Source organism: Pyrus communis, chromosome 14 (genome assembly GCF_963583255.1).
Source record: "Pyrus communis chromosome 14, drPyrComm1.1, whole genome shotgun sequence".
Lineage (NCBI taxonomy): Eukaryota > Viridiplantae > Streptophyta > Magnoliopsida > Rosales > Rosaceae > Pyrus > Pyrus communis.
This window is the reverse complement of record NC_084816.1, coordinates 7,985,598-8,009,427: the sequence shown is the minus strand read 5'-3', so window position 1 is coordinate 8,009,427 and position 23,830 is coordinate 7,985,598. Positions and strand designations below refer to the sequence as shown.

General features: G+C 38.1%; 2 protein-coding genes, 1 non-coding gene and 1 pseudogene across 3 annotated transcripts; all 4 read right to left on the bottom strand.

Annotated features, from left to right (window-relative positions):
* Positions 1–176: 176 nt before the first annotated feature.
* Positions 177–6,651, bottom strand: LOC137715758 (serine/threonine-protein kinase GRIK2-like). Its single transcript, XM_068455104.1, has 13 exons — positions 6,560–6,651; positions 5,896–6,104; positions 5,139–5,523; positions 4,987–5,061; positions 4,853–4,897; positions 4,533–4,607; positions 4,112–4,199; positions 2,909–3,033; positions 2,088–2,183; positions 1,496–1,562; positions 936–1,051; positions 745–823; positions 177–596 (listed from the first exon to the last, which is right to left on the bottom strand). The coding sequence occupies exons 3-13, from the start codon at positions 5,457–5,459 to the stop codon at positions 436–438; spliced, it is 1,248 nt and encodes a 415-aa protein (XP_068311205.1). The 5' UTR covers positions 5,460–5,523; positions 5,896–6,104; positions 6,560–6,651; the 3' UTR covers positions 177–435.
* A 4,926-nt stretch (positions 6,652–11,577) lies between these two features.
* Positions 11,578–12,858, bottom strand: LOC137714313 (pentatricopeptide repeat-containing protein At1g09220, mitochondrial-like; annotated as a pseudogene).
* Positions 12,759–12,831, bottom strand: TRNAK-CUU (transfer RNA lysine (anticodon CUU)). The gene has a single exon. It is a non-coding gene; the product is annotated as a tRNA-Lys (tRNA).
* Positions 12,859–13,429: 571 nt separating the features above from the next.
* Positions 13,430–17,797, bottom strand: LOC137715702 (uncharacterized). Its single transcript, XM_068455043.1, has 7 exons — positions 17,482–17,797; positions 16,981–17,036; positions 15,996–16,885; positions 15,599–15,794; positions 15,314–15,496; positions 14,303–14,679; positions 13,430–14,056 (listed from the first exon to the last, which is right to left on the bottom strand). Exons 1-7 carry the CDS (start codon positions 17,658–17,660, stop codon positions 13,916–13,918), a joined length of 2,022 nt encoding a protein of 673 aa, XP_068311144.1. The 5' UTR covers positions 17,661–17,797; the 3' UTR covers positions 13,430–13,915.
* Between the last annotated feature and the right edge of the window lie 6,033 nt (positions 17,798–23,830).

The window sequence follows — 23,830 nt, the reverse complement described above, 5'->3', positions numbered from 1 at the left end:
AACTTCGAATACTTTGAATTATGAAAGCATTTCCAACTACTATGGACGCTTTCGACAGGCCAGCCCTTTTACGACAAGCCAGTGGCACCTTTATTCTATCTATGGACGCTTTCGACAAGACAGCCCTTTTACGTGGTTCGCAATAAAGGAAACTGATGCATCAATTCTATGAAAACTGCTATCAACAAAAGCGCTTTTGAACAAAAGTATTTCCTACAAATGGATTCAAAAACGGTTGACCTGTGTGATTCCAACCGAGCCCAACAAATAACACATGACACCAGAAAGAAAAAAAGCAAACCCAGAGAAGAAACACAACAGAGAAAAAGGTTCTCGCCAAAATCATGACAAGTCCGAGAGCCAGAGTAACCAGAACGATGTTTGCAACTCGAAAACCAAAATTGGAAAGCCAAAAACAAATCCAACCTAGACACTCTAGTCAGTATGGGTTATGCTACACTCATCTTTCGTCCCATTAGATTCCTCTCGCAAACTCTTACCCTTGCACCAACATGAAAACTGAGGTATCGGCCCATCATCTCCAATAACCCAAGTATGCTCTGCGACTGTCTCCAGTGTCAACCTCATGTTTGGGTCTGCATAATAGAATATCAAGCCATAATCATGAGACATACAACAGCGGGGCGGGGGCGGGTAACAAAAAAGATGGGGAAGAATAAAGATGACAGAGTTGCAGAAAAGCTGAAGCACCAGCCACAAATCAAAATATTGCATGTCACCAACCTTTGCAAAGAAGACCTTCAAGTAAATCCTTTAAAAGTGGGTTCATATCATCTGGAAGTACTAAAGGGTTATTAACAATCTGCAAGGAGAAATTCCTATCAGATAAGTAATAGGGAAATACCGTAAACACCGGGCTTAAAGTTTATGACATAATTAGTGGTTTTGCACAGGAATACTGGTGTTTTTCATACCTTGTCATATGTATCCTGAAGTGTGTCTCCAAGGAATGGGTATTGTCCCAATACCATACAGTACAAAGTAACCCCCATGGCCCATGTGTCAGCAGCTCTACCGCGATAGGTTAGCCCTGTTGATCACAATAAAATAACTGTACGGTAATCATCTCCCTGAGTTACTAAACCATAAGATTTTCTATCATCCTTCTATGAACTTTAACAGTTACAAAACCATAAAATTTTCAATCTTCCTGAGTTATGATTCGAGATGCTGGAAAAATTCATAGCCAACTGACTTAAGTATAGTTGGAAAATCAATTATAGCATATGCAATTATGCATAAGCAACATTTTATAATTATTTAGCCTTCTAAGACCACAAATACACACACACACACACATATATATACACTGCTCATTTTTTTTAATTGCCCGCACACTCATGCCAGATAGATTCAATCCAGAAACTTTTCAAGGAGGAGGATGTGCCCTTGGGCAGGCCACTAGAAGAACTACTAGCACATTTTTATATCGTGAGAAGCAAATTTGACATATCTTATAGCAAGAAAATCTAACCTAAACAACATTCGGGTGCAGTAAAAACAGGAGTCCCCGGTGATCGCCGCAGCTCGTCATGGTCATCCTGCAGGTGAAACCAATACAACACCTCAATTGTTGTGAACTATTATTATGCCAAACAACTTGGCTTAAACAAAAGTTAAAAAGAACAAAACAGATATAAAATCAGAAAAACAATCTATTGTTCTAACCCTGTGTTGCGCTAAATTCGTAAGAATGTACTAAAAACTTAGATACGGCTTCAGAATGACTATACATTTGAGATAACTTTCAAATAACTCCTTCATAGGTGTCATTATGAAAGTCTTTTTTAGTACAGTCCTAGTGTTTTAGTAGTAGTTTTGTAGTGTTTGAATAGTTCATTGGTAGTCTTCTTATAGTGCAATTTTACCAATTCACTCTAGAGTTCCTTCGCAACATGAAAGTCCCCCACCCAAACATAGGTTAAGGTTGTACATCCACCACAACAATAACATCAAGTCAATGGCCATAATACAACAGGATCGCTCTTATGGTCACCTTCAGCAAAATTGCAGAAAAGAAAAATCCTAGAGTGTCTAAATTTTATAACATTCAGCAGTTCCATTACCTCAAAAACCTGGCTGACACTAAAATCCCCAATCTTCACCATACCATCGCGACTAACCAACAGATTATCAGGTTTGATATCACCATGCACTATATTCTGTTGTCAAAGGAACCACAAGAAAATCACAACAGTAATAATAGAAAATCAATCAATGTACGCTAAAGTGAAGATATAACACATATATGGGGAAAAAGCTACAGTGCTGTATGGGTAGTCCCTTTTTTTTCTGGGATAACCTAAATAGTTGTCATGCATTTGCACAAATGGGACATCATTCTTAGTTATGTGCGCATTTCAAAATAATCATTAAACAGTTTTAAGAATCAAATAGAAAAATGCACGAAAACTATCAGAAAGTGACAGCCCCAAACAAGATATACAAAGAACCAAGTACCTTAATGTAAAGAGTGAAAGGCAATGTTCTGTGACCCAGAGAACTCAATTAACATCCCCATTTATAGTATGTGTGTGCGTGTGCGTGTGTGAAAATGAGCTGTAATGTCCTTTCTATGTGGCTTCAGCTGTTTCCATCATCAATGCAAGCTAGTAAGCACACATACACTTGCAATATAAAGAATTTTGTGCTAGCTCTATTAAGATGGTTTTATCTCTTAAAAAAGATGGTTCCATTATTAAGAATTAAATAAAATCCAATACCCTGTGTTAGCCACCACAAATATATATGGCCAAACTGATACAAGGATTAAACTGATTTCCGTTACAAAATGTATCCCTGTCAAAAGCAGACAATAGATAACTAGAGAGAGGGGGAGGAGGGTTCAGCCAAGAATATATACAAAACCGAAGTTTAAGGATCATACATGAGCGTGGAGGTACATTAGCCCCGAAACTATGTCCCGCAAGTACTTCCTTGCAGTATGTTCTCCTATTCCACCTGGTGGACCAGAGCCATCACAAACCCATTTGCCTTCAACATATTCAAGAACTGAAACAAAAGAAGGAAAAGTAGCAGTCAAGCACAAGCTAAACAAATGGTACGGGTAAATATTCAACACTTCAGCATAATTACTTTTTTTAATTATTCTATAGCCCCCTCACCATTTTTTCTACAGAACGTATGATTACTTTTCCTTTTCAGTTATGCCCATCATCTACCGGGAGGACCATTGTCATTCTCAAACAATTAAAAATAGGATAAGTACCGAGAACACCATTGTCATTGTCTAACAATGAAAAACACTAACCAATCCTTTTCAGTTTTATTTTATTTTGTCATAAAAGTTGTGCTTTTTGAAAATAAACTTGTGGAGATCTATAAAACAAGACCCATGATAAGTATTAAATTACATATGAGAACATATGATGATAATGCATTGTACTATATTTATGAAAAGTAATCCCAATGTGAAAAAGTGAACTATGTTGCAATAGGATAATCTCACAAACACAAGATATTTACTTTTTCTTTCCGGATAGTTTTTACTTAGTCTGTGTCTTATTCTATGCATCTCCACAAAATTGTCCAAAAATCCCAACTTTCTATAAATATTGATACTTTAAATTTGATAATATTGGTGAGAAAAAACTAAAACATGACAGTGGTGCCCTTCAATTTTGGCAAGATCATATTTTTGTTGATCTTTTACTTTTTCTTTCCGGATAATTTTTACTTAGGATGTGTCTTATTCTATACATTTCCCCAAAATTGTCCAAAAATCCCAACTTTATATAAATATTGATACTTCAAAGTTCAAAAAAATAATGATAATGTTGGTGAGAGAAACTAAAATGTGACAGTGGTGCCCTTCAATTTTGGCAAGATCATATTTTTGTTTATCTTTTTGTACTTATATGGTGAGTTTCCATAGGAACTCAAACATAAATAAACTAAAAACCATTAGGGTTTCCAAAATAATCTTGCAAGAGACCAGATTCTGAAATCATTTTTCCTTTTGAGATAGCAGCATACACCCTTGCATGATCAAGCAAATAAGTTTAAAAGTGACTGGAGAGAGAGAGAGAGAGAGAGAGAGAGAGAGAGAGAAAGAGTAGGCAATAAGTACCCATGTAGAAATGATCTATTTCTGGGTCGTCAATCACCTCAACGAGATTAACTATGTTAGGATGGTGCAACATTTTCATAATAAGAACCTGTATGGTAAAGGAAAACAATACTAGTGAGCATTCATCAATAGATTGAATCTGACTTGCCTACCAGAAAGTACGACACACACTAGACTCTAGTAGAGTGGCATATGCAGCATGGTTGGGAACTACTACAACAACAAAAATATACATTGTACACCCACAGACCCAATAGATGCACATGAATAAACTGATATGACACTGAACAAGAAGAAACAAAAGCAACTGGCAAGAGATAATACCATCATAATCTACAAGACAACTGTTCAACAGTTCCCCCCCCCCCCAAAAATTATGAACAGAGAAATGAACTCAGACAAAAAGACAGAAAATGCATACCTCACGAAGAACATCCGTCATAGCTGTCTCTGAAGGTGCAACTCGGAGCTTTAATAAATGAGATTTATGGAAAGCCTGTAAAAATTCAACTCACTTTTAAATTCTATAATAAATCTCTACCTTAAACATACCAAGAAAATACTAAATATTACCTTACCTTTTATCTAAATATATTAGTTTTACAAAGTTATCATCAATCCAAAGTGTTTTCATCTACTACACAGCAATTCCCTCGGAGCAGGAAAAACACTTCTCATAACTATAGTTATCTCTGTCATCCAAAATACTGAAGCCAGTAATTTAATACGAAGAAAAACTACCTTAATTGCATAATGCTGTCCATCTACAAGACTTCGATACAGAACCTGTTGCACACATCAATACAAAAAGAGTAAAGAAACATTTCCAGTAAGCAGTAACGGGAAAAAAAATACCCTATCAGTGACAAAATTACCACTTTCCCATAGCTTCCAGCACCAATCTTACACTCACGAACATAATCATTGACCATCTTATTCCCATTTTCATCCTGAAATTTCATGCAAAAATGTATGAGAATTGAATTCAAGTAAAACTATGTTACCTTACCCCAAACAAAATATTTACCTCAGTGCGAACGACTTTTCGGGTTTCCTTCACAGGGCATGGCCTACAAATCATTCCATTCAGTTCTCTGATGTGTAGAATCTCCTCAGAACGATTAACGCAGCTTTGTGGCTCGCTTTCATCAGCGTGAGTAGTTCTTGTAACCTCACCATTGTATGAACCATCATCATCATCTTCTATATCACCATCCAACAACCGCTCCTGGGAACAGTGATTATTAAATCCATAATTAGGCTTTGGTTTCCGCTTGGGCATTCTGATGAAGCCAAAGCAATTGCAGCAACCCATCATTCTTGCAAAAGAGGAACTCTTAAGGAACATGAGAAACTCAATATTTGTAGTTGTTACTATAGCTCCCACCAAAAAACGAGACGTTTCCAGAAACCTGCACAATATCACATCAAATAATTTCACAAATCATAAATTTCCCTACTGCATGTATATGTAACGTGTGCGCACACACATACACATATATATGTGAAGTAACTTTAACATATTAGCCTTCACAAAATACAAACAAACCGAAACAGAAATTCAGAAAGAAAGGTTCGTTTGATCATGAAGTAGTTTCTGCATAGCCATATCAAGTAGCAGCAAAAGCAAACCATTCTGTTAGAATTTCTTGTTCATTTTACTTTTCAGATAAGTACATTCCGAAGTATTCTTCATGTTAAGCTAAATACTAATTCTGAAGCAGCAAAAATCCACATTACTGATCACAATTTTTCTATCTGGGTTTGTGGCAGTGAATCCAAACCTGAGTTAACAGAGGGAGAGGAGAGGGCGTCAAAAGCCCGATTGAGCTCTGCTATTCAAGTGGATGCCATTCTGCCAAATGAAAGAAAAAGCTCGTGATATTGAAGCCATCACGATTCAAACCCGGCATGGCGATGACTCCAGTTTATATATACTCCAATGCAGGCTGTTACCCACACCTTCCCCAACCAACCATACGTTGATCCTGTCCTGAATTACGTACACAAACACACAGAATTTCAATAATTTAACATCAAATTATTAAAGATTTAACAACAAAAACAAAACAAAAAATTAACGAATACAGCACACCACATTAAACAAATACAGCAGAAAGTTACAGAAGGACATGTTTGCGTGGAACTCTCAGACCACAATCATCACATCAAGCACCTACGACAACGATATAGTTTAAAATAAACAAATAAAAAACCCCAATTCCACCATTTATTTTTCAAAGGAAAATATGGGTGTGATTGACGGAAAATCCAAAATTTCAAAATCCCAATATTTTCCACTCCATCACAAATCAACCCAATTTGAAAAGAAAAAAAAATATTTCAAACCCTCCACAACTAAAAAAAGAAGCAAAATTTGGGATTAAACACCTAATTTGGAATCAAGGAGGATGCCATCGGAATATTCGTAGTGAAATGGGCAATTACCTGAAGGAGAGGCGTCCGGAACGAAAGCCCTAGAAATGATGCAATCGCGAGAACTGAATTCTTCCCAGGGCAAGCGGTGGGGGTTGCGTCGTTGCGAGGAGGGATTTGAAAAGAAAAAAAATCCTTGAGGGCAAGGAAGCAAATTGTGGAAATTTTATTTGTGGAATGTGGATATATAGGAGGGGCAGGGGTGCTGAGGTGGGCAAAGAAAAGTGCTTTTGCGGTTGAAGCGCTTCCGAAGAAGCCGTGTTGGGGGCCCCCGCGAGGAGAGTTGGGGGAGGGTGTGCTGTTAAAGGATTCTCTGCTCTTTTTTTTTTTTTTTTTCCCTCTTTCTTTTCTTCCTATTTGAACAGTCACGATTAAGAAATGTCAACATCTTATATTAATTTTTTATAGCAAGAGAAAGACAAAATAAAAGAATATGAGAGGAGAGAATGAAAAAAGGAGGGAAAAGAATTCTAATCCGGTGTAAAAATGGTTGCTTGGCTTGTCGTTCAATGGGGAAAAGTTGAGAATTGGAAAATATGGAGGAATGATAGATGGGTAGGTGTGTGACCGTTCGATTTCATTTTCTTCAGGTTTTGAGTAAATGTGTGTTTTTTTGTAGTACATTGATGTTTTTACATTAAGGAGATAGGGAGTTTGGTTAAGTCACACAATGGACAACCTAATTTGGTATCAAATTCGGCATCCACGAGATTTGAACCTAAGACCTCTCACTTCCAAGTGAAAAGGAATACAATCAAACCGTAGTACTGAATGGCAAATGTGTTTACCCTCAACAAAACATCTCAATCTAATAATGCATTTTTATATGAAGAAAAGAATTAACATGTAACAATGCATCGTTGGACCGAACGTCACATAACAATGAACTCATTTGATGTCATTTGTGACCGTTTGATGTTATTCTCTTGAGGTTCTGTGTAAATATGTTTACCGTCAATATAGCATCTCAATTTAATAATGCATTTTCATATGAAAAAAAAAAATTATCATATAACAATACGTCGACGGAACGAAATGTCACATAACAGTGAACCTGTTTATTGTTTAAATCTTTCTCTTTTAGGTCTTTGAGTTTTGGAAACCATTTATTTTCCCTTCACAACACCAATATTTAGACAAAAAAGAAGAAACACACATTGATGAAAAAGGTTGGAGTAGGCCACAATTTTATTCCATCCTGCAACTCATTTGATGTGGATTGTGAAGGAACCCACAATTTTATTCTATCCTGCAACTCATTTGATGTGGATTGTGAAGGAACCCACAATTGGACTGTGTGTAGCACTCAAATCAATCGATCGTTCTCAATCTAAAGAATGTCAAACTTATTTCACGTCCAGATAGATCCTAAAATCTTGAATACATTAAATAATAATATATAAAATATACTTGGTGCATTCATATACCACGTAAATAATTTGATTCTTTCCTGCCATCCATTTGATGTGGATTATGTGTGCAAACGAATATTGATCGATCTCAATTTAAAGAATGTCAAACTTATGTCACGTCCGGATAGATCCTAAAAATGTAAATACATTAAATAAAATATATAAAATACATTTAGTGCGTTCATATTTCACATAAATAATATAAATTTGTTAGTATTCATGAGTAATATGTTCAACGCTCAAAATTATGACAAGCGAGCACATTACGCATTATGTATTTACATATGGAAAGTTGGAGTTTCACAAAAACAATGTCAAAATTATTGTTACACAATTTGCGCTCCATCCTTCCACTTTACTACCCTAATTCCATGATACATGGTAGTGTATTACGAGAGCATGAGCAATTCCCATGCAGAAATCTCGTTAATAGCGAGTTTGAAACTAATTTATTCTCGTTTCTACAGAGTTTGCAAATTAAGGGAGTGGGAATGAGCTACAAGATTGTTAAATAAATGGTGAGTAAAGGTATCTTTTCAAATGTGTGCACCTTCAATGTTTTGGTTGATACACTTTGCAAACAGGGGATGGTCGGGAAAGCAAAGAGTGTTCAAAATAATGATTCAAAGAGATATCGAACCTAATACAATTACGTACAATTTTCTTATTGATGGTTATTGCTTGCGAGGAGAGATGAACAAGGCAAACAAGGTTTTAGAACTAATGTTTTGTAATGGTTGCATGGTTGATGCTTATAGTTATAATATATTGATAAATGGCTATTATAAGCATAAAGGATGGATGAGGCCAGGAAGCGTTTTTTGAAGATGTCTCATAAGGGAGTGGTTCCAGATGCGGTTACTTATAGCGCTTTTATGGATGGGTTTAGCAGGACGGGGAGAACACAAGATGTACGAAACTTGTTCTTTCAAATGCAAGGTTGTGGCCTACTTCTAGATGTTCATACTTATAATATTTTCTGGGTAAATTACATAAAACTACCTTAATTATGGGTCGAACCATAATTTCATACCTCATGTTTTAAACATTGCAATGTCATACCTCAACTTATGAATTCGTTGCAATGTCAAACCTCTGTTAAATTTTTTGTCAAACTGTTAAATGATGACATGGCAGGAGCGGGACCCACTCATTTGTTAACTAGAATGAAAATTAAATTATTATATTTAATATTTAATAATTAAAATTAATTGAAAAAAAAAATCTCCCTTTCTATCTTCTCCCTAGATTTCCGATCATCTACTCCCCTCGCGCCTCCTTCCCTGCAAAATCAAAATTTCAAATCCACATCCAAAGATAACTCACCCGGCTCGAGTACTAGTTCTAGCAATAGTAGTGGATTCAATAGGCAGAGTCCCGAGCTCGACTGGCACAACTACTAAGAAGTCGTCTACATCATCAGGGGCGGCGTGGAGCTGGCAACTTCATTGTCTCTCATTTTGGCATCGTCGATGGGGTTGAATAGGATAAAGACGAGATCGGGACCGTTGCTGTAGGAGAGCCTTTTTGGGTCTAGGGGTGACAAAGTTGACCGAGCTCGACTAATTTGTCAAGGCTAGGCGTCAGCAATCAGAGTTTAGGGTCGATAAGTGGGGTGAAAAAGAAAGAGGCTGCGAGTTAAAGTAGCATTGGGGTTGGGATGGAGGCTGCGAGTTAAAGTAGCATTGGGGTTGGGATGGTATAAAGAGGAGGGAGTGATAGAGGAAGAGGGAATGAGGGGAGGAGACGAACGGCAATCTAGGGAGGAGAGAGAGAGAGAGAGAGAGAGAGAGAGAGAGAGAGAGAGAGAGATTTTTTAATTAATCTTAATTATTTTAAATGAAAATTTAATAATTTAATAATAATTAATTAACTGTTTCAATTAATTTAGTTAATTAATTTTTTATTCCAGTTGGCAAAGGAGTGGGCCCCACTCTTGCCACGTCATATTTAATAGCCACATTGACATAAATTTTAACAGAGGTCGAACATCGCAACGATTTCATAAGTTGAAGTATGACATTGGAATGTTTAAAACATGAGATATGAGATTGTGGTTCGACCCATAATTTAGGTAGTTTTGTGTAATTTTATCAATTTTATTAGATAGCCTTTGTAAAAGGGTAGTGTTATTCACACACTCCTTCTTTTTACCTCCCACATGTGACATCCCACATCGTCCAGGGGAGTGATCCTTAAATGTATATTCTCATCCCTACCTAGCACGAGGCCTTTTGGGAGCTCACTGGCTTCAGGTTCCGTAGGAACTCCGAAGTTAAGCAAGAAGGGGGCTAGAGCAATCCCATGATGGGTGACCCATTGGGAAGTTCTCGTGTGAGTTCCCAGAAATAAAACCGTGAGGGCATGGTCGGGGCGCAAAGCGGACAATATCGTGCTACGGTAATGGAGTGGGCCCAGGAAGTGATCCACCCCGGGCCGGGATGTGACAATTGCCCAGGGAGTGATCCTTATATGTATATTCTCATTCCTACCTAGCACGAGGTCTTTTGTGAGCTCACTGGCTTCGGGTTCCGTAGGAACTCTGAAGTTAAACGAGAAAGGGGTTAGAGCAATCCCATGATGGGTGACCCACTGGGAAGTTGCTCGTGAGTTCCCAAAAACAAAACAGTGAGAGAATGATAAGCCTAAAGTGGACAATATCATGCTACGGTGGTGGAGCGGGCCCGGGAAGTGATCCGCCCCGGGCGGGGATGTGACAATTTGGTATCAGAGCCTAACCATGGTCACGTGTGTGCCGACAAGGACGTCAGGCCCCTAAGGGGGGTGGATTGTGACATCCCACATCGCCCAGGGAAGTGATCCTTATATGTATATTCTCATTCCTACCTAACACGAGGCCTTTTGGAAGTTCACTGGCTTTGGGTTCCGTAGGAACTCCGAAGTTAAGCAAGAAAGGGGTTAGAGCAATCTCATGATGGGTGACCCATTGAGAAGTTACTCGTGAGTTTCCAAAAACAAAATCGTGAGGGAATGGTAAGTCCAAAGCGGACAATATCGTGCTACAGTGGTGAAGCGGGCCTGGGAAGTGATCCGCCCCGGGCCGGGATGTGACACCACACATCATTTTTTATCTCTCACACACTCTTGTTAATTTTCGTCCATTGACCTTCTTCAATTCATTCAATCCAACGGTTGAAAAGTGAGAGAAGTATGTAAGAGGTAAAACTGAGTGTGTAAATAGCACCACCCTTGTAAAAACCAACAAATCTCTATGACAGTGGATTTGTTAAGAGAAATGGAGGGAAAGAAATTGGATCTAGATGGTATTCTTGTAGAAGGTTTGTGCAAGCTGAAAAAGTTGGATATGCATGGGATCTCTTTCGCAGTTTGTCATCAAAAGGAATTCAACCTGATGTAAAGACATATACTATAATGATTAGTGGATTTTGTAACGGGGAGCTAATAAGTGAAGCAGAAAACTTGCTTAGACAAATGGAAGAGAAAGGTTGTTCTCCAAATGGTTGCACGTACAACACAATTATCCGACGGTTATTAAACAACAACGAGACATCAAGGGCGGTGAGACTTATTTAACAAATGGTGTAAAAGGGTTTTTCTGCAGATGCATCAGTTTACCTTCTAACACCAGCAAAGATGTTAAAAGGCACAAGCACCACAGACTGACCTCCAAATCGCAACATTAACAATATTGCAAGGAATCTTCAAAGCCATTTTTTTTTCTGCTGCTTCTAATCTCCCTGCCCTCCCTATCATGTCTATTAAACAACCGTAGTGCTTGATATCCAGTGCCATTTCATACTCATTGATCATCCTCCAAAAGAATTTCAGCCCCTTATCCATTAATTAATCCTCCATGGCTGCAAGCATTGAAAATACTCAAAAATGTCACTCGATTAGGTTTGAGAACAACCTTCTCCACACTTGCAAAATTCTCGACAGCTTCTTTCTCCATTCGGTGCGTTGCGAAACCATAGATTATGGACGTCCATGACACCAAAATTCTTCCTTTAGGCAGGTATCTCCTAAAAAAATCTCAATGCACTCTCTTTGCAGCCATATTTTGCATAGTAGTCCAAAAGGAAATTCGCGACAGTTATGTCAAAGGCATTAAACCCTCTCTTCTCACCATAAGCATTAAGTGATTGACAAATCTTAAGAGCCCGAAGAACCGAAATAGCCGGAAATATGGCCAAAAGTGTAATTCCAGTGGGTACAATAAGATCTTCAACAACCATTCTCCAAAACAAAGCCACATCTTCCCAGCACTGATTCATACGCTAGTATGCATCAATAATGGCAGTCCAGGATACAACAGACAGTAGGCTCCGACATTTGATCAAACAGAGACCGAACCAATTCAAGTTCACCTCATTTGACCAAACAGAATTCCTCTGCACATTGAGAGCAAGCACCAAAGAGCCATAAGAAGCATAGATATTAATCAGGGCAGTTTCGACAAAGACATGGAAATGAAAATCCAGTTTGTGATTGAGGGCTTGGATGTGGGAAGGTTTACGTTGTTTAAGCAATGGAGGCGTAGAGAAGGAAGAAGTAAGTGATGAAGTCAAAGTAAAAATGATACTGCCAGAGGTGTTTGTAGAAGGCAAGCTTAGTGAGGGAAGTCGCCAGAGAAGTAGCAGCGGAAGACAGTGTTGAAGAGGAGAAGTTAAGCGGAGGTGAAATCATGACAGAAGAGTAAGTCGAAGGTGAGATGTGGGAGTGGATTTGCTGGGTGGCTGTGCCTTGGGTGTGAAGGCAATGAAGAAGAAAACGACAAAAAGTGCGTTTTATCTAAATAATAAAAAAATAAAAAATTACGCCCACCGTGGGGCTCGAACCCACGACCACAAGGTTAAGAGCCTTGCGCTCTACCAACTGAGCTAGACGGGCTGTTGAAGAAGTATTGGAACCAAACATATTAAATTTGTTTTAATTCGTGATTCCATTTTTTTTCCCCTGTTCCTTTTGGTTTGCAGATCAATTTTCTTTAGATTCCTTGTTCTCCTCTGCTCCAAAGACTTCAATCTGAGTCCTACGGTTTTTTTTTCACTCCTTGCTAAAATGATAGACGTTCCTTTCCGACCCTTGCAAAGCGAAAACCTTTATTGGCTTGTGGCCTTACCAGAACGATACCTGAGGAGTTCTCCTCGTTGGATTTTGATGAAGCAAAGTTTAACTACCATTAAGAGATTTGGATTCAATTTTAATTCACTAAGAGATGACCTAACACGCTAATGGACAGTTGACGACATTCGTGGTAGGTCTATAACTTGATGGAAACCAAGGGAGGTGCAACCATTTACCTGTCTTAAATCATAACCACAGTGGAAGTACTGCTACTAGATTTAACGTTTATTTTCCCGCATGTGATTTGTCTGTAAAGCAGTAAAGACTCCTTAAGGTGAGGAGCCAAGTAATTTTCTTTGGGTGATATGATCATATAAGCAACACAATGCAAATAACTAGATCCAGAAAAATTTGACGCAGCTTATGTACAAGTCCTTCAATTTGCTTGAGTTGAAACACATTTTTATGAGCTTCAATTTGCTTGAGTTCAAACACATTTTTATGAGAAAAAGAAATGGAAATAAAATATGACATTGTTCTAATACTTTAAATCCATACAAAATATATTGAATAGTTATTTTCTTTTTCTTGTTGAACTAACCTATTCATTTTCTCAAATCCAATTCCTTTCTTCTCATCTATCTCATCAAAACGGAATCCAACTTGTGACTATGGAGATGCCGAATCTCAGGTATCAAAGTCAATCATCTGCCGGCTGAAAGAATAATCTCCAAATAATCCAAGTCAACTGTCTGCAGAATCATCCAACATCAAAAAACGTTAAACAAGCTTCAAACAGTCCTCTCCGGCAGTTCAGCATTGAAACAAATGCCTTGAGTTGTTGATATGTTCACGAGTCCATTTGGTAATGCATAGAAGGCAATTGCAAGGAAATGATTTGGGTCCATCAGTCTTCCATTTCTGAGTCCAGAACAGGGAGGATGCTCAGGGCTGAAGAACTAAGATGCATGCCCCGAACAATCCCCCCATACTCAACCTTAATCCTGTGGCATAGAAGCAATATGGAATCCCACAATGCTGTCATTCCCTGAAACAAAGATTGTATCTCTTCGTCAGTTCAAATGATAATGAAACAACTGCTGTTTCCAAATTCTTTGTAGATTGATGGAACAAATTCAATAGCACTGGCACAATAAACAGACTGAATGACTAGTAAAACACCAGCAACTTAGAAGAACTCAATTTGGTATGAAAGTGGCATTGATCGTTACATTTATGCCTTCTCCCAACTGACGATGTTTAACTAAGCGAGCACATACTAGTAAGTACCTACCTGAAGAGAAAGTTGTGATTTCTTATCCCAATACAAGGCAAAAACTGGTGGACTTTGCCTTCCAACTGCGAGTACACAAGCTCCTGGGTGGACAGCAGAAGGGACACCAGATACGACGGCTATGTACTTCTCAGGAAACCTTTCTTTCGGAGGTACGATTCCCAAGAAAAAGGGATTTTTGCTCGAATGAGCACCAGCATAGGATGTAGGATCAACATGCAGCATCCATTTTGGATGCTCCAGGAAAGCACAGAACAGATACAAGAGCAAGTGAGAATCAGTTGGCAGTTCAAGAGTCCACTTCTTGTTCTTTTTATCGTATACCTCTCCACTTCCAAGATATTCATAATTCTTCAAGCATGTTCCTTCAGCAAGCTCTGTGAAACTCGCCCAGAAAAGACTGAGTTTATATTATAAAGGCAAATGATATCCATAAACTCTATATCTCAAATTAACATAAGTAATTAGGAGACTAGAATAAGCCCTTGAAACTTTAGAAATACGAACAAGGCAGATTAGGCAATCTCAAGCTTTGATTTCGTGGATAGTTCTGATAGAGGTCTGACCCGGGATTTTTGTTACTGCAAGACAGTGTTGACAGTACTGTAGCCTGAGTATAGTTTACAATATCATGTAACTTAGGGTTTTTTGTGGGTCCATTTTGTAACAGTTGGGCATCTTTTAGTTGTCTTTGACAAATTACAATCATGTGCTCAAGACTTGTTTTATTCAAGAATACTGATTACGGTTGTAACAATCTGGATACATATTCAGACTACTCCCATGAATGAAGACTGATTTGAGCATGCAACCATTTTAACTCTAGTGAACCCTAAGTGTGGTCTTTCTACCTCTCGGAGTGATCCAAAAGACCTACTGGTTTGAGGCTTGAAGCAGAACTTTCTTAAACAATCAAACCCTAATTGACAAACTCCCAATATTTCCCCCTAGCCATCCTACGCCGATGCCCACATAAAGGTGATGCACAATGAAAATCACTAACTTAAGTACCTCGAATCCTTTGTACTGTATATTCTGCTCGAATACTGCTCTGTGGTAGCAGACCCTTAATCAACTCTCCCTTCATTAATGCATGAAGCCTCTGGTGTTCAGTGATAGCATCCAGACACTCCTGCATAAGAGGGACCAATGCATTTTGTGGTGGGGTTTGTTGCAGACTGAATTGAGGCTTGGCTGCATATGATGAGAAGTATCACATTATAACATTGTCACAACCATTTAAGAAAATTTTAAATGAAATGTGATCGTAATTGAAGAACAAGTTGAACAACTTACAGGTGGAAGCATCAATAGCCTGGACAAGACGAGCTCGCAATTGATGCAGAAGTCCATCTTCATCAAGAGTTAATGTTGGCCGCCATTCCTTAGTCCCATCCATTGAAGACACAGTAGCACTTCTAGTAGTTGGCAAATCGCTTCCAACTTGACTAACTGTGATCGGCATCCCAAGTTTGGCAGCTGTTTGGATTACCTATAAATTTACGAATTTTATATAGATTTAGTATCAGACAGAATATACATTATACAAAAACATCTATTCATCTTGTCATCAGATTTCAGCTTCTGCAGTTGAAACATTACACTTTCTTACCAACCACCAAACATTACACTTTCCTCGATATAAGACTAGGAAGGGAAAAAAACGCAGGAGGTGGAACTGGTGAATATAAACCTGAATATGACTGGTTTCAATCTTGTGAAGCAGGGGATTAAGCAAAACTGAAGAAAACCACTGCCTGAGGTTGTCACGCCACTGCTCAATTTGAGGATATATTCCCAAACGCTCAAATGCATTAATTGATTCTTCCATGGACATGGGTGGAGGAAGCTCACCCTCTCCTTTCTTTGGGGGAGTGCTGAACTTCTGGGAACCTGGAGACATCCTGACAGGCCTCAATGGTGTACTCCTAGTAGTTCCAGATGTATTAGCTGAACTGGGACTGGTTACACCAAAGCCTCTAATGGTGGGTGGTGGAGTTGCCAGTTTCCCTGCTGATTCCGTGATTTTCTCATCCACGTCTGCCAAGAACTGTTCAAATTGTTCTTCTGACATTATCTCTCTTGTAGAGGCTCGCTTGCTTGACCAAGGGGTGGAGAGCACTGAATCCACTCCGGGTGAATTCTGGACAGAAGACAATGGTGAAACACCCCCTGACACAAGATACAAAGAAGATGAAGAACCAGGTGATTTAGAAGTGTTACTGATAGATCCCATCTTAGTTCCTCCACTGGTGTTTGACTTATCCATGCCAAGTCGGGACACACGACTTGAACTGGTGATAGGCTGATGAAGTGGAACGAGCACATCTGAAGGAGAAGACATGTGGGGTTTGGACTTGGGAGGTTTCTTCGAAGACTCAGATACGACTTGTTCAACCTTTGGCTTAATTCCCAAAAGTCCTAATTGGCGATTTGTAAGGGGTTTTTTATCGCCATTTCCTTTTGAGGGAGATTTAGTTGGCACGAAAGCGGCATTTCTCAATGAGATGGCTCTGAAGAGTGCAAATAGAGTTCCCAAAAATACTAAGCCCACCACGGTATGTATTACTTTGACAAACAAATCTGAAAGCCAAAACAAGATGTTCAAAACAAGCTAGACCAATCAAAGCATCAAGTTCAAACCAATCAAAGGATCTGGCTCGAATTTAACAACTTACAGGCTGCCTCTTGGGAAAGACTTTTGGGCTTCAAATTGTCAATAAACCCATTTTCCCTTCAACAATTTAAGGCAGTTTATTGCGTTAGCCAACACGTAATATAGAGCCGAAACCAATTTCAATGGCCCAACACATTCTTCTTATTCAAATTCTTTCTTTGATATATAACATAAACATAATACGAACAATGAAAGTCTTGAATTTCTTCTTGGTAGATAAATACAGACTCGAACAAGATATGCACATATAGTTTGCTCATTAGGTCTTAAAAATCCCAAAACCCAAAGAACAAATCTCAAGATTCAAAAATTGAAGTTTTTATTTTGTTCTTCTTCCTATTATTCAGTTTCTTAGATTCTATCCCCATTCTTTCTTCCTTTTATCAGCAATCCAACAGAGCAACGTTCCCAAACTAAAGACACAAAAGAAAAAAACCAAAAAAAAAAATCTTGGCTTAAACCCTCTTCAAACCCTAGTTTTTGAAATTCGGCAATTGGGTACCTGGAGAACATCGCAATGAAGGCCACGGCGGTAGCGGAGGAGAAAGAGAAGATGCAGAGGACTGCATGCTTGGAAGGGCGGAGGCTATTGGCGGTGAGGGCAGCGGAGAAGGATGGGTTCTGGTACACTGAGAACTTGGAGGGCTTCGGCGGAGGCGAGCCTTTGTCTCTGGAATCCATGGCTGGTGGGATGGAGTGTGAGTGGACTTCGAATGTGTTAGCAGCGCCCACTCAGCGACTGTCTGAATCTCTCGCCTTGTGACATTGGTGTGAGCTTCGTGGGTTTTGGGCGCTCTCGGTTTGGCTGCGGTTTGAAAAACAAAAATTTTCAAAAGCAAACAAAATAAGTGGGTGTACTAGTTTGAGTGATTTTAATATATTTATGAATTATTATTTTTTTTTCTTGCAGGGGCGTTTGTTTGCCCTCACTAAGTTGGACTAGATTGGACTGGACTAGTTATTAGTCCAATACTGTGTTTGTTCCATGCTGGGACTAACATTAATGAGACTAAAGTGGACTAGCATGGACAAAACCCTTCACTAAGAGGTCTTAGCGAGACCCCCCAATAACCATGGGACTATCCTCTCTTTCTCATCCTTATCATGCTCAACGACCACTCCTGACAGACTCCTCGTCATCTCCGGTCACCTAGATCAATCATTAACTTTCCGACTCTCTTTCAGATCCATTTCACAACCAACTTTCATATAAAATATACCAAATTGAAGCTGGGAGTGACAAGATTACGATTTTACCTGAATCAGGGCCAAAATGTGGTTGAATGTGGTCGGAAAATGGCCTGGAAGTCTCGGCTTGTTTGGGCTTCTTCAAATCCATGACAGATTCGAGCATTCAAAGCTAAGATCTCGGTCCAGGGATGTGATGAATTTTTTTGGCGGTGCTAACTTCATCCAATTTAACGAGGGTTGGCCGGAAAACACATCGGGAAACCTGCAACTTGTCGGGAAAATTGGAGCCGTGAGGTTCCGTTCGAACAACGCATAGCTAGAGAGGGAGGGAGGGAGGACAGAGAAATAGAGACTGGAATCAATAAGGAGTTTGACCAGGAATGAGAAAGAGACATGAATTGAGAGGTCTAAGAGGAAAAAAAGAGGGAGAGGTTGGGACGATGAGAGAGGAGGAAAAAAGTGGGACGGAAATGGTAGGAAAAGATGGAGAAAAAGATAAGATCATAATAAAATATTAATAATTTATATATTAAATAATATAATATTAGAATTTGTTATTATCCAGCTTCTTAGTCCAATACTGCACCAAACGCTTCACTAAGTTAGTCCAGTTTAGTCTAGTCTAAGCCAGTCCAGCTTAGTCCTTGAAGCTAATCCAGTCCGAGATAGTCTGGCGCAACAAACGCCCCCTCAAAGAATCACTTAAAAATCGGATTAAACCATTAAAAGAACTAAAATATTTCAAAATTTTAATTAAATACACTTCATAAAAGTGACAATGAACCTACTCCAATTTATTATTTTTCCACCACCAAAAAAATCTAAAAAAATAGAGAAAAATCTTACTCTTTTTTTACCCGCTTTATCTCTAAAATATCTTTACTATGACAATTTAATTAGGTGACCCAACCCAATACAGCTCACCAGCACGGCCTTCCAACCGTTCTGAAATTCCATAAGACCCCTAAGACTCTTTCCAACCATGGGCTAAAAGCCAAATTACCTCATTTATTCCTCCCCCTCCCCCAAACACCACCCAACCCAAGCTAAAACATTGGGCTACAAGCCAAATGCTAAAGCTGGGCCAAATACACCCCCCCCCCCCAAACACATGGACTTGCTGGAACTTGGGCCAGTCTCAACCCACCCACACGCCAATGCACCACACGCGATAGGTTTGAAATTGTTTCCTGACATCATGGGGACCACTGTCAAGGCCCCTGTCGGCCACTTCCCCGAGCCCAACGGCTCTTTTGCGCATCGAACGGCCATCATTTAAGGATCGTTGGTTGATCCAACGGTCCAGATTCAATTTTTTTTTAAAAAAAATTGTTATTTTAAAATACATTGAATCCAACGGCTGTGATCGAATATAATCAAATCTAACAGTAAAAAAAAAGATCTAACGGCCCAAATTTAAATCCAACGGCTAAATAATTAAAAAATATATATTTAACTCAAAATTCACCCAAAAACTCTATAAATACTTATGTATTTATTCAAACATCCACACAAAACTCAATTTTCTCCTACAATTCTTCCAATTTATCTTTCTACCACATCTTTCCATTTCCAAATTGTTCAACATGGCAAGAGAGCATATTAGAGGTCGTAATTGGACCTGTGAGGAAGATGTTGCTTTATGCTTGGCATGGGTTTCTGTTAGCAAAGATGGTGCAGTTGGCACAAATCAAAATAAAAAAGTTTTGTGGGATAAAATCATTGCAAAGTTTCAAGAAAACTGCAACGGCGGCGGGCGGGACGATGGTGGTGTTTATGATGGAAAACTATCAACAAAGCATACACTTTATGGAAGGGAAGCTTGGAAAGAGTCGTGGTTGGCATGGCTCGTGGAAGGAACGCTGCAAAAATTGTGAGTTTTGTTCTTGATATTTTATTTGTCATGTACATAATATTAGTTTGCAACTAAATATTTTTATGTATTTTTTGCATAGGATGACAAAGCAATAGAAATTTCCAAGACAGGAGTAACACCAAAAAATCAAGTTTTTAAGTTGTAACATGCTTGGGACGTCCTCAAGGATTGTCCAAGGTGAGGAACTGATGCGGACCAACAATGGGGAAGATTATTTCAATGTGAAGCCGCACAAACAAATGCCGGAGATGAAGGTGTCGAGGAAGGTGTTGATGAAATGACCCAATCTCCTTATTTTGCAAGGCCCCTGGGAAGGGATAAGCAAAATGAAGCAAAGAGAAAAGGGAAGTCCCAATATCCGATGAGTGGATACTTTGCTACCGGAATTGCAAAATTGAACGAAACCCTTAGCACTCACCAAGAAGAAACGGCCCAAATGCATTTGCAAATGAAGGAAATCTCGAATAGGGAGCAAGATAGGTTTGAAATTAATTTCATGATGGAGGACCTCAACAAATACACTCCAGAGAGGAAGAAGTTCTTAAGTGGTAAGCAAAAGGAAATTTTGCGAAAGTCTGCCTCAAGGAGTATGTTTCGAGATAATGAATCCTCTGAACCCTATATCCCAAGTCAATCACGAAGTCCAACACCAAGTGAAGATGGTGGATATGATTATTAAGTTTATGTAGTGTATGAATTATGTGCTTTATTAATTAAGTTTATTAATTGTCATTTGTATTAAGTTTATGTAATTTATTAATTATGTAGTTTATGAATGATCGGTTATATTAAGTTTATGTGGTTTATGAATTATCGTTTGTATTAAGTTTATGTGGTTTATGTACTTTATTAAATTTATGTCTTATTAATTATTGTACTTATTATTCCACACTTTGATGTAGAATAGATGCCTTCAATAATTCAACCTCCATTCAATAATTTATCCAACATAGTAAACAAAATACTTTGCACAAGAAGACACTTAAATTTATTACTAGAAAATAACAACATAGTACACTTAAAATTATTACATAAATGCTTAACCAACATCATCAACGTTCACCTTCTTAGCCCCAGACATGCTCAACCAAATCCTTGCGGAGTGTGTCATGATATTGAGGAGCTTGAATTCTATTTAAACGTCTCATATACTCACTCAAGGTAACCTTATCCTGTCGGGTCTCATATGTGGTTGGAGCGAGATATTCAACATCTCTTGCAATAGCTCTAGCATGTGTTGGTTGGTCATCATCCACATCTTCGTTTGAATCTTCTTCAATTTCGATGTACTCATATTCCACAATCATGTTGTGCAAAATTATGAACGTCATCATGATTGAATGAAGGTCTTCAGTTTGCCAAAATCATGCAGGCCCTCTAACAATGGCTCATCTTCATTGCACTATTGGGATGAAAAATTTTTTTGACAAAGGTAGACCAATTAGGATAAATACCATCAGTTAGGTAGTAACCTAACTCATACCTATTATCATTTACCTTGTACTGAAATTCTGGTGCCCATCCATTGACAACATCATCGAACAAAGGAGAATACCAAAGAACGTTGATATCGTTGTTTAATCCAAAAGCGCCGAAGAAAGCATGCCAAATCCATGTGTCGTAAGACGCCACAACCTCGAGCATGATGGTTGGCTTATTATGACAGCCCTTGAATTGGCTAGCCCAAGCAGTAAGACAATTTTTCTACTCCCAATGCATACAATCGAGACTTTGTATCATGTCAGGGAAGCCTCTTTTGTCTGCCTTGTGTAAAAGTCTCTTCAAGTTTTCACGATTTGGCTTATGAAGGTATTTGGCTCTATATGTGGCTTAAATTGCCTGACAGAAACGCTTTAGGTTCTCAAAGCAGTACTCTCCGCAAGTCGGCAATACTTGTCAGTTGAGTCTGCAGAGCACCTATTAGCTAGCATGCGAAAAGTAGATGTGAGCTTCTAATGAGGTGATAGACTTTGTCGGCCTCCGACATCTATCTTCCTTGTAAAGTAGTGGTCATGATTGACAACTGCGTTGAAAATGCTTTCAAAAAGCTCTCTCCTCATCCGAAACCACCTCTGAAAATCATGAGCAGGAAATTTCGGACGCTTGATGAAATAATCTTTTATCATTCGGTGATGACACTCTTTTGTATTACGTTGCACAAATGAATGCCCCGTTACAGAACCATGATGGCTAGATTCACCATGGCACTCATATTGCATAAACGAGTTTACAAGTTCAGTTTCGGCGTTGATCAATTCAGTATCCTCAATCTCAACCTTGCTTGGTATTGTGTCATCTGCATTGTCATGCTATGCCTTTTTCCATCACCTATTGATGAGATATTGATGATTTTTAGGAAATAAAAACTCTTTGAAAGTTGAAAGATTGGTGAATATAAAGGATGATTGAAGGTTGAAAGGTTATGTGATCAACTAATATTGGACATGTGTTTATATAGAAGATGATTGATGAAAATTGAACGGTTGGTGAAAGTTGAAAGTTTGGTGTTGAACGGTTGGTGAATTGAAAGTTTGGTGAAAGTTGAAGACTTGTTTTGTGGAAAATTTAGTGATTTTTCAATAGTTATCAAAATTTAAATATTTTTATATTAAAATGTTTATAAAATTAATTTACGATAGTCTACATATTTATTTAAAAAAAATTTAATTTAAGAAAAAAATTAGCCTAAGTTCATTCTTTTATAATCACGGACTAAAATTTTAGGTTAGAAGAGTTGGAGCAAAAAAGTTATTTTTGGGTTAAAAGCTAAATTTTCCGGGCTAAAAAATTTGGTTTTTAGCCCAAGGATTGTAGATGGTCTAAGAGCATCTTTAAAAGAGATGTTAAAATTCTAAGTGGAATGTTCCTATACATATTTGACATCAAAATTCTTTCCAATCGAAATGTTATTTGCTGACTGGTTCTGAGGGCTTAGTGATTTGGAGTCAAATTTGACATCAATGTCAAATTTATTTTTAATTCATTTTAATGGTCGGTCGCTTATTCCACTATAACATTTCAACCAATAAAAAAAAATTTCAACATTTTTTTAATAATTACAGCCATTTAAAGATCTATTTAAATAATAAAATAACATTTCACAATTCGGTTGGAGAAGTCAAAATTTGACATAAGACTCCAGATTGCCACATTAGTCATCAATTATAATTTGACATCTCATTTGAAAATGATCTAAAACTCCAAAAAGTCACAACCCAAAACCCCTCTAAAAGGGTTGGACCCCAAAAAAAAAGTCTCAGCCCTTCGATTCTTTCATTTGAGTTTTCCATTTTTCAAAAATTAATTTCACTATTGTTGTATGTATTTTACACTAAGGTCAAAGATGGGGAGTTTGACTACGCGAAGACAATAGACAACCTAATTTAATCGAATTTGTTAACCTCAAGATTCGAACCTAAGCTAAGACCTTTCATGTACAAGTGAAAAGAAATACAATCAAACCGTAGTATTGAGTGACATTGCAATATTAAAAGTTACAAATGATAAGACATGTGGGTGAGCATATCACCACTAAAAAAAAAGTAAAATGGTTATTTAATGTTTTTTACAATATGATATTCTATCTAGATGTGACAAATCAACTTATTGAATTGTTTAATTTGATATCACTATAATGGATACATTCATTTGCATGACACTTCAAACAGGTTCATTTGAGGTTTATTTGAAAATAGAAAGTTCACAGTTAAATCAGCTACTTGAGTACAAAATGAAAATCACTAAAGTTATACAAGGCATAAGGTTTTGAATAAAATGTGAAAGC